The sequence below is a fragment of the Danio rerio genome, chromosome 8 (assembly GCF_052040795.2).
Source record: "Danio rerio strain M-AB ecotype USA chromosome 8, GRCz13ab, whole genome shotgun sequence".
NCBI lineage: Eukaryota > Metazoa > Chordata > Actinopteri > Cypriniformes > Danionidae > Danio > Danio rerio.
Window position 1 is genome coordinate 49,085,839 of NC_141028.1, and position 14,064 is coordinate 49,099,902.

General features: G+C 38.5%; 1 protein-coding gene across 38 annotated transcripts in view; it reads right to left on the reverse strand.

Moving 5' to 3' along the window:
• Nucleotides 1–4,758: 4,758 nt before the first annotated feature.
• Nucleotides 4,759–14,064, reverse strand: part of ncor2 (nuclear receptor corepressor 2) — a 202,475-nt gene continuing 193,169 nt past the window's right edge. For 34 of the 38 annotated variants that reach the window (XM_087263549.1, XM_087263557.1, XM_087263547.1 and 31 more), the window contains 5 exons: nt 11,941–12,071; nt 11,768–11,821; nt 11,446–11,664; nt 10,940–11,107; nt 4,760–7,453 (listed from right to left, as the gene is read on the reverse strand). In XM_087263549.1, coding sequence (XP_087119675.1) covers nt 7,257–7,453; nt 10,940–11,107; nt 11,446–11,664; nt 11,768–11,821; nt 11,941–12,071 — 769 coding nt within the window. In that variant the 3' untranslated portion in view covers nt 4,760–7,256. 38 annotated transcript variants of the gene reach the window in all.

Below are 14,064 nucleotides of genomic sequence, written 5' to 3' on the forward strand. Positions count from 1 at the left end.
AGCTAAATGGGTACGTTTTTAAGAGTGATTTAAAAACAGATAGTGATGAAGCCATTCTAATCTCATAGGGGCGAAGCTCTGTCCCCTCTACGTTTCAGTCTGGAAATCTTCAAAAGAAGATTTTGATCACCAGATCTTACGGGAGAGTCAAAATGCAACATCTCTGATAGATAGGTTGGGGCTAGATTAAGGGATTTAAATCAATTCTGAATCGGATGGGCAGCTAATGGAGAGCCCTTAGAAGAGGGGCGGTCATGTTTCCTACTATTACAAATAAATTTAGCAGCAGCATTTTGGACCAACCTAAGGTGAAACATTAGAGATTTTGAGATGCCACAGTAAAGTGAACTGCAGTAGTCTAACTGTGATGTAATAATAGCTTGGATAGCTATATCTAGTGTGGTGGTATAAGTTAAAACAACAGAAAAATATTTGTTGTCTTGACTTTTTGTCATTATTTTTGTAAAGTGTGTATAAAATGATTGAATACCAGTATTACTGTTCATACCTGCATATTTATGGCGCCTCCCCACTTGACTTGAAAAGCATTTGGTTTCTCACCCACGTTAGAACAATCCAAAGCTGTATTCCCCTTCCAATGCAGTGTAACATTCATTTGTTAACATTGGTTATTTATATTGCTCTATTTAAGTGAACACACTAGGCCAGAGATGCCCTTACCCAGCAAACAATTGTATGTTTAAATGACATCTAATAGACATCTAAACATAAACCACCTGGCAAAAACAAGGCTAAACTTGAGCTGTCAGTGAAAATCTAATAGACATCTAAGAATAGCAAAAAAATAAATAAATAAATAAAATAAAACTTGACTAGTCTTAGACAGACTTTATATGTGTAGTCAATCATTTCTGGTTATTTGACTTGTTTTAGCCAAGATGACTATGTTAAGAGACACCTATTAGACATCTTTTAAAAACTAAAAATGCTTGCTGCTGGGTAGGGCATGCGGGCCAAAGTTGACCCATGGTAACCTTTAAATTGCCCCAACATCCCATCTGAGAAGAGAAGATTGATGGGGATGGTTTAGACAGGCTCATACCAAGGGTGGTGGTGGGGGGGTGTTTTCGGGTGGTACCCCTCCACTGAAAAAGGTCCAGAATTTGCTATTGGTCCAGAATTTTTGCCACTATATTCTCGTTTGACCTATATATCACCATAAAGTGGAAATAACCCTTTAAAGGTTTTGAGAAAACACAAAATATGACATAAGTGGTCAACTTTCACTATTGACCGAAAAAAAAAAAAAACATTTTACAAATAGCCTAACTTTTATTTTAAATCTTGAACCTTATTCTTAAGAGAGAAAAAAAAGAACAATGAAAAGGTGTGAAGCACCAAAAGCAGCCTATTGGAGTTCATTTTAATACTAATTAGGCTGTTTATAAAAATCCAAAATCAAATTAAAAGTTTTCAGGTGTAGCTTAAATAATGTGTCAGTGCTCTTTGTGTTTGGGATTCATCAGAATAAACATCAAAATCAATCCAAGGCACTCAAAAAATGTGGAAAAAATAATAACAAGCCTTTATTGACATGGCTGTTCCTTAAAACTGCAACTACATCAGGTTACCCTGATAAGTCTGGTGTTATCAAAACGTGTAGGCGCAGTTTTACACCTTAGTTTGCCTTACACTGACTTTTGCTGTTTATACTAATTAGGCTGTTGTTAGATACATTTTCAAGAGAGGCTAGAAGCAAATCATGAAGCTCTTTTTTTAATATTTATTTATTATAAATCTTTAGAAAATATTTTGGTACATCAAAAATGGAGGATAAAAGAAGCTAATCCTGCTAAAAAATAGTGCTTAAAATGCCACTAATTATGATTAAACATCATAATTAAATAGAAAATGAGGTAAATAACTGCAAAAAAGTCCACATTTTGAGAAAAAAAGAACCACCCCTTTCACCAGGCTGCCTACGGGCCTGTTGGAGATTGTCATTTCATATCTAATGTAACCTTTCATTTGTTTGTTTTGTTGTTAAAAGCTAACTGAAAATAAATGTTTCAGTTAATCAGATTAAGTAAAAATGTGCATACCATCACACGATGGATAAAGGACAAATCAAGGCAAAGGCAGCTTATGCTTGACTAGTGTCTTCAACGTTGAACTCGGCTGTGTTATAAATGGGATTGTTTTATGTTTTTATTGCAATGCATTAGCATTTTCAAAGTTATACTGCAGAGCTTAATATGATTTAAAGTATTTTTTTCCCAAAAAAATTAGAAAATCAACCATCTTTAATGTAAGCGTTGGTATATTCTCCTTCAGCCCATGACTCTCAATGGTATTTAATCTTTGGCCCTTGTTTGGGCACGCCTGCACTAGCTATCACTGCTTGCCCTTTTAAATGTGATAATACATAAATGAGACTGCACTAAATTAACCAGACTGTTAATGTAGCAAATTGACCAGTGATGTTTCATTTCAGCAGCACAAAAATAAGGTATGACCTCTAACAAGATGACATAAATAAACAGCTTCAAAAACCATGACTGCAACTTAACTAAACCTGTAGCCATTGAAAAGCGAGCAGCGCCCCCTAATGGCCAACACTTGTTCTGAAGAGTTCAATCAAACCGTTTTATTGCCCAGGGGTTTAGTAATCGACTGTATTTAAAACGTCGAAATAAATACTACACTTTTTTTTTTTTTTTTTTACTTTTGCATTTTCAGGGTTTCTTTTTATTCATGATTTGGATAGTCTTTTGTTTTCAATTTATTTTAAATGGTTAGTGAATCAGGCGGATATAAGTGCAAAGTGGAGAAAATATAGCATATATTCAGTTATGAAATACATTGATTCACAAATGGTTCAATATAAAACGAAAAATCTAAAAAAAAAAATGTTATATTTTAAAAAAATTGCCTTGGAATTATGTAGTATTAGTATTCTTAATTAATTTCAATATGTAACAAATAACATTTAATTTTATATTTGCTTTTCTCGCTGAATGTTGTTATTTTTAACACTCTAAATGAACTGTCTTAATTTACACATTCGATTATACCACAGTTTTACGCTGTCATAATGACATCGTCACGATGACCCCCTTTAGCGTCTTCACTAAATTGCTAAATATTGACCATGCTTTTCCTTTGCCTCCCTACTGAAAAAACAGCTTAAACCAGCCTTGGCTGGTTGGCTGGTTTTAGCTGGTCAACCAGGCTGGTTTTAGAGGGGTTTTGGCCATTTCCAGGCTGGTTTCCAGCCATTTCCAGCTAAATTTATTTTTTATATAGCTAGATGACCAGCTAAAACCAGATTGACCAGCCTAGCCAGGCTGGGAGCCCAGCCAAAACCAGCTATGTCCAGCCTAAACCAGGGTGGTCAAGCTGGTTTTAGCTGGATTTAGCTGGTGAGTTTCCAGCCTGACCAGCTAAGACTAGGCTGGAAATGGCTGGAAACCAGCCTGGAAATGGCCAAAACCCCTCTAAAACCAGCCTGGTCGACCAGCTAAAACCAGCCAACCAGCCTAGGCTGGTTTAAGCTGGATTTTTCTGCAGAGTCTGCAAAAATGGCGCCTCGTCTCCCGGACCTGCATGGACTCGTTAAAGCCAGGTAAATAACCATGTTTACCTTGAACTTGTGGCCTGTTTGTCATTTCAGTGTGGTCAGGCAAAAGTTTGGGGTTGGCGTAAAGTAGCGAAATGAAATGAATGAATAAACACGTCCCCCAATATTCAAGATATGTTTGCAGTAAAATAGCTTAAAATATAGATAACCTCCACACAGGCAAGAGCACTTTCCCTGAATGATAAAACTGCAAAGGTGATATTCATCTCCCAAAAACAAAAAAAACAGGTTAATATGTTCATTATTTTGACTTACAATGCAGTTGTTAACTACACAACAAGGTCTGTTTGTCAAAGATGAGCAGTTCCAAACAAAGCAAAACTTCACAATCATCAGAGATTTTTTTCCCTTCTTGAATGATTCAGTGTACTTTAAACAAATTAGTTGACTCAATGATTCAATGACCCGTTCATTAATTAAGGCACTGTATAGCAGGGCTTCTGATGGGATAGGCATCCGCTGCATAAAACATATGCTGGATAAGTTGGAGGTTCATTCCGCAGTGGCGACCCCAGATTAATAAATGGACTAAGCTGAAAAGAATCTGAATGAATGAATGTAACTCAGCTAAACTACATCCGCCATTTGTCGTCATCATGTGACCTACCCACATCTGTTGCGGCGCTTCACTCCCATTCATGAACTTTTTCGCAGGGCATCATGTAATAGCCTAGTGTCTATTGGATGCGTGCTTCAGAATCTCGCCCGAAGTGGTGGGTCATCCGGTTACTTCCCGCATACTGCTTTTTGAATTCTATGAATTTGTACATACTGTACTAGTCGGCTCGCATACTGTTTTAACTGTATTATATAGTATGGAAGTATGCTATTTTAGACGGAGCTAAATAAAAGATCAAAACATGACCTCTCTGTACAGAAATGTAAAATATGGAGCAGTTGCTTGTTTATTAATGTCTAATCATCTTGTTTACTCTTGCCCCATTTCGCAGCACCGCATGACAAAATTTTGTATGCTCAAACCCTGTTGTTACCTTGACATTTCATTTAGAATTGTCCTAGCTGGTGTGTTGAGGCAAGCTGAAGGAGATTGAGCACCTCTGGTCTAAGCGGGGGGAAAGGCAACAAGTAACACATATTACAATAATGCAAGTCACATACAGTAGTAGCACAATAATAATAATAAAGCCAGCAAACAAATCAATGGCAATAAGCTTTTTATTTAAACATTAAGGCAGTGTCTTTTTTTTTTCATTTAATTTTTACACTGCTATCCACAAAGCTTGCTGGTGGCCATGTTGAAATACAACAGTGTGAATATCAATCTTGCAGCAAATCACATAAATATGTACATCCTTTTAGGTCTATTTACACTCCTTGCTATAATACAGTGGGTCTTAATACAAAACCAAAAAAAAAAAAAGTAATATGCACAAAATGGTTGTACAAAAACAGATACCACTAAAAATACCCACTTAACCTTTCCAATCTTAAGAGGGGCGACTATTTTCTGCTGTTTTCCCGTCTCTTCATTAGTTTTCATCTCTCAGCTTCGCTTGTGTTTAGAAGACGCCGCCTCATCTAAGGAAAGTGCAATACTGTCCTCAGTAATAAGGTCAAACAGTTGAGATAGAGGAGAAAAGGGCTCACTATACAAGAAAACACTGAACTTTAGAGTGACTTGTCCACTAAACAATACTGTCTGGAGTGATATGTCAGAGAATGAGTCTCGAAATTAACGCAGAGCATTCTGGGATGTTTGTGACTGAAGATAAAGCCCCATTTTACTAAAAGAAAAAACACTAGGTAGTGCACTAAAACTGTCCTGGACCACCAAAACAACAATAAAACCCAGCGCTGAGCTTCCTTTTCAATTAGGTTCCAAAATATTCCTAAAATCTGGAGCATACAATGAGTATTGCAGTTTGAACTAGTATGTTGAAAGATCCGTTTTGTAGTAAAACCTTGTAACAAATAAAAGTCAACCAATAGAAATTAAAACACATCCGTATATTGAATTCGCATGCTGAAAAACTCTTAACGCTGCGTTCTGGAGGAGATCGACAGCATCTCCTTCACTGCTTTCGTTTGTGCCTGTGATCAATTGTACAACCCTGGCATAACAAGGAGAAAAATCATCTTAAAAAACAAACCGTTGTGCGTAATCACTTGGTAGTTAACTTCAGAAATGTATATGTCAAATACATGGCACTTAACACTAGAATTATCTTTTAAAACTGTACAGAGTGAAGGACTACAGGTTATATGAGGTGTGGTGTCTGCTCACCTCTTTTCTTCTATATAGCATCATCATCTTCTCAAACGAGTCCACAGAGGGTGGGAACTAAAACACCTGAAGCCTTCGTTCAAGCACAAAGCAGTAGCTCTCAATGAGTGTCATGTCAAAAGACTGGCCAAACAGCACGGCTTTAACTCTTGAACAAACAGATGACATGAATAAAAACAAGTAAAAAGCATCAGGTTTGTTCGGACATTCAGACCTGATCGAGCAGCTTCCTCAAAAGACGTGTCCACTCGCTCGGCTCTCTGCCAGTGATTGTCACTAGAGAGTGGAACAGTTGATGAAACGATTCAACAAAATACTGTAGAAAAAAAACAAAACGAATGTTGTGGAAAAGGTTGCATTCAGGTCAGCGTCCATTTGTAAGACACCGACAGAAACCGCTTGCTGACTAAGTGCTTAACTCATTACAAAAACATGCAAACAAGCTTCATGTACATACAAAAATAAAAACAAGCCAAACAGCGCATCTCCCTTCAACTATCACAAAGAGATGACGGAATTAATTGGTCAGCTAGAGTATTAAAAAAAGAGAGAGGTTTGACGTCAACGATGAACATTATGTGTACCCTGTAAACCAATGATATGGCCACCCATGTAAACGCTCTGAAATAGTAAGGTAAGGATTGAATGTTACAGGTTTAAATGTAACCTGGCTCTCTGAACGTCTCCTTTCATCACACACACACACACACAAAGTCAGACAGCCCAATTGCATGGACTTGGCAACACATGAAACCAATGTGAAGAGCTGTGGCTGCACATCTAAGAGAACGTGCATGTGTGTTTGTGTGTTTGTAGACGCTTGTTTCTGCAGAGGATTCAACCAGCCTTTGCATTATACCACACGCACACACACACACAAAATAAAGAGTTTGCAGTGGATTTACAGTATAAGAGTGTGTGTCCTGAGCAGAGGAATGCTCCAAAATGTGTTAACAGACAGATGAGTCCATGAGTCAACTCTGATAAGGCCAGCAAGACGACACCAATAGAAGTATATATAGAATTGTATGTATATGCATTTATATATATATACATATAAAAATTCAAAAGTGATTCTTCCTACAAGTAGTCCTGGAGTGACTGCACACACTAATGCAAGTGTGCACATTCACAAACACATCTACGAACACTGCAGCCATGTAATGCACTTTCACTGACAGTGTGAATGTGCCCGCTTGGAGAGCATTATGGGATGTGTGCATGTATGCATATGTGTGGAGGTATCAGAGGGCATGAGCATGGATGGACGTATGTTCCCGTAAGAGAGTGTGAGTGAGTGTGTGTGTGTGTGTGTCAGTATGGATATGAGTGAGTGTGCTCACAAACACCCCTGTTTACAGTAACAAGTTTCTGTTCAGAAAGCAGCAAACGTTCTCGGTGTGTGTGTGTTCACTCGCTGTCTGACAGGGTCTCGTATTGAGAGCACAGCAGAGGTTTGGGTTCTTCCTCCCAGGTGCGGGGTTGGGTCTGGCCTTGTGTGGGTGCAGAAGCGCCTGGATGTGTTGGGGAAGGTGAGGGTCCCGGCATGATCCCGCTGGGGAGACGCATCCCCATGGTCAGGGGGTTGCAGGGGAATGGAGTGGGGCCTGAGAGGAGGAACCAGAAGAACACATCGGCAAACATTATAATACATACAAGATGTTATCTGTTAGTACCTGACCTGATTTATTTATTTATTACACCCCACGAGCATAAATGTTTCTAAGAGAAAATCAAGACAAACTAAAAACAGGACAGAGTTTGTCAGAGCATAGCTGGGCACGACTGTAGTAACGTGCACTGTCTGCAGCCTTGGAGAATAAGCCCTTTCTGTTGAGTGCGGGAAGACAATGACCAATCACAGGGGTTTAACAGCTCGCTCGACAATGCTCAAAAAGCAAGCGGGATAATACATTTATTTACAAATACATTCGTTTAGTTGCTATAAATGTGCATGTTGTTCTGTGCATGTCCTTGAGTTTTGTTTGAATAGTTCATAAAGAATGTTTTCTTTGAGCAGGTCAATTTAAAGGTACAATACATATCTAGCTAGCTCTCTGCAACTCTCACATGGTCACCCACTGAAGCTAAGTGGGGCTGTGGATGGGAGACCACATGGGAAAGCTAGGTTGCTGCCGGAAGTGGTGTTAGTAAGACCAGCAGGGGGCGCTCAACCTGTGATCTGTATGAGTCCTAACGCCCCAGTATAGAGACTTTACACTGCTCCGTGAACGCTGTCTTTCGTATGAGATGTTAAAAAAAGGTCCTGACTCTCTGTGGATGTTACTCTGTGGAGTAGGGGTTTACCTCTGGCATCCTGGCCAAATATGCCCACTGGCCTCCTAACCTATCCCCATATCATATTTGGCTTATTATCACTTGTCTCCTCTCCACCAATCAGCCGTTGTGTGGAGTGTGATCTGACGCAATATGCAATATGGCTGCTGTTGTGTCATCCACGTGGATAAGGAGACTCCCCCCAAGACTGACAACTTTATTAGATAAAGTGGTTTTAAATAAACAGTAACAGTGTAGAGTACTTTGTGATTCTGCTTGGTCTTTTTTGGTGCTGTTTAAACCTCCATATCAACCCTGCAGCTTTTTTATGAAATTATAGTAAATCACATTTCTCCAAATCGTGCAGCTCCAACTCTGATCAAACACACCTACAGTAAACCAATTAGGACCTGAACAGTACTTGATAATTACTTTCCCCCACAGTCCAAAGACATACGGTACAGGTGAATTGGGTAGGCTAAATTGTCCGTAGTGTATGAGAGTGTGTGGATGTTTCCCAGAGATGGGTTGCGGCTGGAAGGGTATCCACTGCGTAAAAACATGCTGAATTAGTTGGCAGTTCATAATCCGACCACGGATTATTAAAGAGACTAAGCCGAAAAGAAAATGAATGAATGAATGAATGAATGAATATACACTAGATATCGCATACGAACCCTAAACATGCATCAATAGCGACTCCACATTTGTACAGTGCTCCCAGGACAAATTTTAGCGCTGTGTACAGGTGTAGTAACGAGCAAACAAATAAAACATAGCGCACAGGCAGAACATTTCATAGGTAAGATTTCATTTTGAACATTTTTGTTTGTTATGAAATTTTGTGCTAAATATTGATGATAGTACAGTCACTTACTGCATTATTAGCCCCCTGTTTATTTTTTCCCCAATTTCTGTTTAACAGAGAAGATTTTTTTCAACACATTTCTACACAACTCATTTCTAATAACTGATTTATTTTATCTTTGCCATGATGACAATAAATAATATTTTACTAGATATTTTTTATAACACTTCTATACAGCTTACAGTGACAGGCTTAACTAGGTTAATTAGGTTAACTAGGCTGGTTAGGGTAATTAGGCAAGTTATTGTATAACGATGGCTTGTTCTGTAGACTATCTAAATAAAATTTTGCTTAAAGGGGCTAATAATATTGACCTTTAAAAGGTTTAAAAAAAATTAAAAATGATTTTATTCTAGTCAAAATAAAATAAATTCCCTCACTTTCTCCAGAAGAAAAAATAATATCAGATATATTGTGAAAATGTCCTTGCTCTGTTAAAAATTATTTGGAAAATATTTTTAAAAGAAAAAAAAATTAAAGGGGGGCTAATAACTCTGACTTCAACTGTATGTGAATATCTCTGGCTCTAAATGGTCACAGTCCTCGACAACAGCTTGCTCCCGCATTCATTTCACAGGCGCGCAACCCTGTACTAAAATGGCAGCTGTACAGACGCATTCCTTCCAATAGACAACAACAGGGCAGGCAACATCTAATGTAAATATCTATGAATAATTACAGGCAGGTATGTTTGGTCAGGGTTGCAACTGAAATCTGCATGGAGGTAAATCTCCAGGAACAAGATTGGTCACCTCTGATTTAGCTTATCTCCTGCAAAGATTTTCTGATAAAGAAATGCGCTGCATGAAGATAATGCAGTATCAACGTGTGACATTTTTCTTTCCTACATTCTCAAAAACTGCACTTCACCATGAAAATGTGAGTAAACACTGCTGAAATTACAATCATTGATCATCACTTATTGATCAGTATAACCACATCACATCCTAGAACTTCAAGTCTACTGGGGGGAAAAGGCCACTAATACTGAACTGTTTATTAGGATGTCTAATAAATGCGTATACCTATTATGTAATGTAATGTGTATTTTTATATAGTACATTTATTGTGTATGGCCATACACCCAAAGCACTTCACAATCATGAGGGGGGTCTCTATACCACCACCAGTGTGCAACATCCACTTGGATGATGTGACGGCAGCCACAGGACAACGGTGCCAATTCGTTCATCACACACCAGCTGTACCATGAGTTGAGAGACAGTAATAGAGCCAATTCGGTAGATGGGGATGATTGGGAGGCCATGATCATAAAGCCAGGACACCAGGGTTACACCCCTACTCTTTACGAGAAGGGCCATGGGATTTATAAATGACCACAGAGAGTCAGGACCATGGTTTAACGTATCATCCAAAAAAATGGTGCTCACTGACAGTGTAGTGTCCCCTTCACTTCTACTGGGGCATTAGGACTCACACAGACCACAGGTTTAGTGCCCCTGCTAGCCTCCCACCACTTCTAACAGCAACCTAGTTTTCCCATGTGATCTGTCATCCAGGTACAGACCAGGCTCAGCCCTGCTTAGCTTCAGTAAGTAACCAGTCTTGGGCTGCAGGGTGATATAGCTGTGGCCATATTACCGCCCAAGAGTTTTATATTATTATAAAAGGAACTGTCAATTTTTTCATAGTTTTAAATTGTAACTTGTGCTTGTAAAGATGGATTTTCAGCAGCATTAGTATTAAGTATATCACGATCATTTAGAATTTGACTGATTTACTGCTCAAACATGTATTGTATTTGAAATAAAACAATATTGAAGTCTTTACTGTCTCTTTTCTTTAATTTATTGTATTCTTTATTTAATTTATTGCTTAATTGTTGTAAAAAACTACTTTGAATGGAAGTTTCACAATCAAATTTGCCGTTCAACATGAACAAACCTAAAATGAGCAATTACTTTAACTGGTAAGTGCGCATATATACCTGTAGATGAGGGCCTGTCCTCCCACACTCTGTTGGTGAGTGGTGTGTGACGGTTACAGTCTCCCTCTGAGTGGACAGAGGACACAGATGAAGGTCTTTCGCCTCCAGACAGGCCAGGCCCAGGAGATTTAGTCTTGCGACCGTTGGAGCGCCCTCCTTTGGATTTGCCTGAATCCAAACAAAGCACACAAATCAGACATTTTCATACAAATGATTATTAAGCTATCTGGACACAGAACCAAATCAGTCAACTCATGAATCAGAAGTCAAAATTGGGTTATAGGTGATTGAGATACTACTCTACGAAAGAATGTCAGTCTCAGTGAAACACAGTTTGGTATGTTAAAAAAAACACCTAAATGAGATCCTTTTCATCAACAAAAACTACACAAGACAACACCTGTGTTAAATATATTTTCATTCAATAAAAATGACTATAACATGATCCAAAAAACATGTGGAATGAAATGAAGTTAGATGAATTGTGCGGGGTTGATCTGGCACACCTGGCAGGGAGTAGGGGTCTTCTGAACGCCCATCTGCTGAAGCTGGTGGCACGACTGCAGCTGCCCCTCCGGCAGCCATCGAGTTGACAGAGTTGGACGGCGAGCGCTCGTCCATCTGTTCATCATACTTGCCCATGAGGGCTTTCCTGATGATGGCCTCCAGACCGATAGTATTACCGCTGGCTTCTGGTGGTGGGTGGCTGCGCACACTCACGGGTCCTGAAAGAATTGCCATAATGCTTGTGTTAATGAAACAGAAACCTTTCTTGAGACTGTTGTGCAGGAAAAACAAAACACACATAGACTGTCCTGAACTGCTCACCTGCATTTGTAGAGACAGGCATGTTGAAGATTTCTGTCCCAGGTTGGCTCTGGTCTAAAGAGGAGATAGAAGAGACAGGTTTAAGTCTGTTTACCCAGCAAGACAATCGTGTATATCAATACCAGGCGTTTTCTCTGCAAAACAGAAACAATAAATGGAATCCATAGACTTACTGAACTCAGCCTCTGCGCTGATCTTTTTGATCATTTCCTTCTTGCTCTTGACAATGGCAGAGTTGCTCTCAGTCAGTTTACTGAAGAAGGCTGGGGGCTGAGAGCTACTGGCCGGAGAACGAGATCCCATACTGTGAAACAGACATAACCAGTCAGAAAATCTGGACATTTCTTCGGTTGGTTTGACATAACTTAATTCTTAAATGAACCATTCTTAGGTGGAATGTTAATCAATTGAAAGTAACCAGCCATAAAGTATAAAATACACCTCTTCCATGTTCCAAATTCCTGTGCTAAAATGAATACACGAAAAAATGTGTGTAACTAATTTTTAAATATATCCGTAAATACATGCATTATTATAATCATTCTCAGTGTCAATTTGATTAGGTGTCCTAACACTCCTACTTTTAGTTTATTCTCCAAATTTTTGTGAAATTATGTGACATTCTGTGTAATACCACAGATGCTATTTTTCAGTTTTTACAGCACTGGCAGGTATGAAAATGACATGTTCTGATATCATTGCTCAATGACTCATCCTAACCACAGCCACATGTTAATGACTGAGTGCATCTCACTGATGGCATGCATATAGTCAAAGACTACACAACACAGAAGACCTGTTAATCATATAGATTGGAATGGGGAAAATTGTAATGAATTAAACCCTGCCTACTGGTATAGGAGCCAATCATCTTATTGACTGATGTTTCTCCAGAGGAGAAGCTTGGATCAGGGGCCTGTTTCAGAAAGGAGGTTAAGTGAAAACTCAGAGTATTTTAACCCTGAAATGAGAGAAACTCTGGGTTTTCCGTTTCAAAATGGCAGGTTTGTTAAACTCGAGAAAGCAGGGTAAGTTAAGCCTGTTTCTAAAAGAGAGTTAACTTTAACTCAGAGTCAGTTACCGTGGTAACTTACTCTGTGAATCTAACCTGGTCCGGAGCAGGTTTTATTCTCTAAACTCTGAGTTTCTGTTGGTCTCCTCCCCTTTTTAAAAATGAAGGGGTATTTCTCGCATTAGTCTTACGTTTCCACACACCTATTTTAGAGCTCATTTTGGAGATGTGCATAAAAAAGATTGATGGAAACGTCATGATTCACATAACTTTTGAAAATACGCATAATATAACATGTGCATAACTGAGTAGGTTAAACTTTTATTTGATAAGATGCACATAAACTACGAAGTGCACTTAACAAATTACAGTATGTACATTAAAAAATGGTTTGTTAGAGATGATGATGAAAATGTGTGTGAAAGGACAAACCAGCAGACTGAGCACACTGCAGAACATCTTAAATGTTGTCATTCTAAAATGCCTTTACTGTTTCAGTATTAGTGTATATTATTAATTACATCCGAGCGTCTGGAGCGTGTCAAGATCTCCGCGTCTGGCTTCAAACACCCCCACGTGTTCATTGCGTGTCAATTGTCTTCTGAGGCTCAGGTACATTAATTAAATAAAAAATCATTGATGCAGCTTCTTCTACCGCAGTAATTCTGTTTTTACTGTTGATATTTGGCGCAGGTTAATCAGGAATTGACGATTGTGTTCTCTTCGACTCTTTGGATAAAAACGCTGCTTTATTTTTAGGCGTTATTCCAGTTTTGCACAAATTTATGTAATAGCCTATATTTTGATGGAAACACAGCTATTGCCTACATTTTTGTCACACACAGAACAAAGTCACGTACGAGGCTTGTCCTTTTTTTCATAAATAATTAGCTTAACCTTTGACATGCACTGTTACTAGATTAATGGGATTATTATTCTGTCTAAATTATTGTATTACTGCTTACCTTCTTAATGTTATATCAACCTCTATCACTTGATCAATAAAAAGGCAGACACATAACAAGTGCACTGTTAAATCTGTTAAAACTGATAAAAGTGTAAAAAGTTTAGAAAAAAAGTATAAACGTCACACATTGCATTACTTATTTTATTATACTTAAAATGTTTAAATACTTAAAATTAAAAATTACGCATTAACTTGGTCAGCTGTTTTCCCACGCTGTCTCTGTTTCACTGATGGTTGCTTCATTTTAAATATATAGACTCATATTTGCTATAACTTTGCATGAGCACATCAAGTTCAGCTGGAGAAAGAAATGCTGAT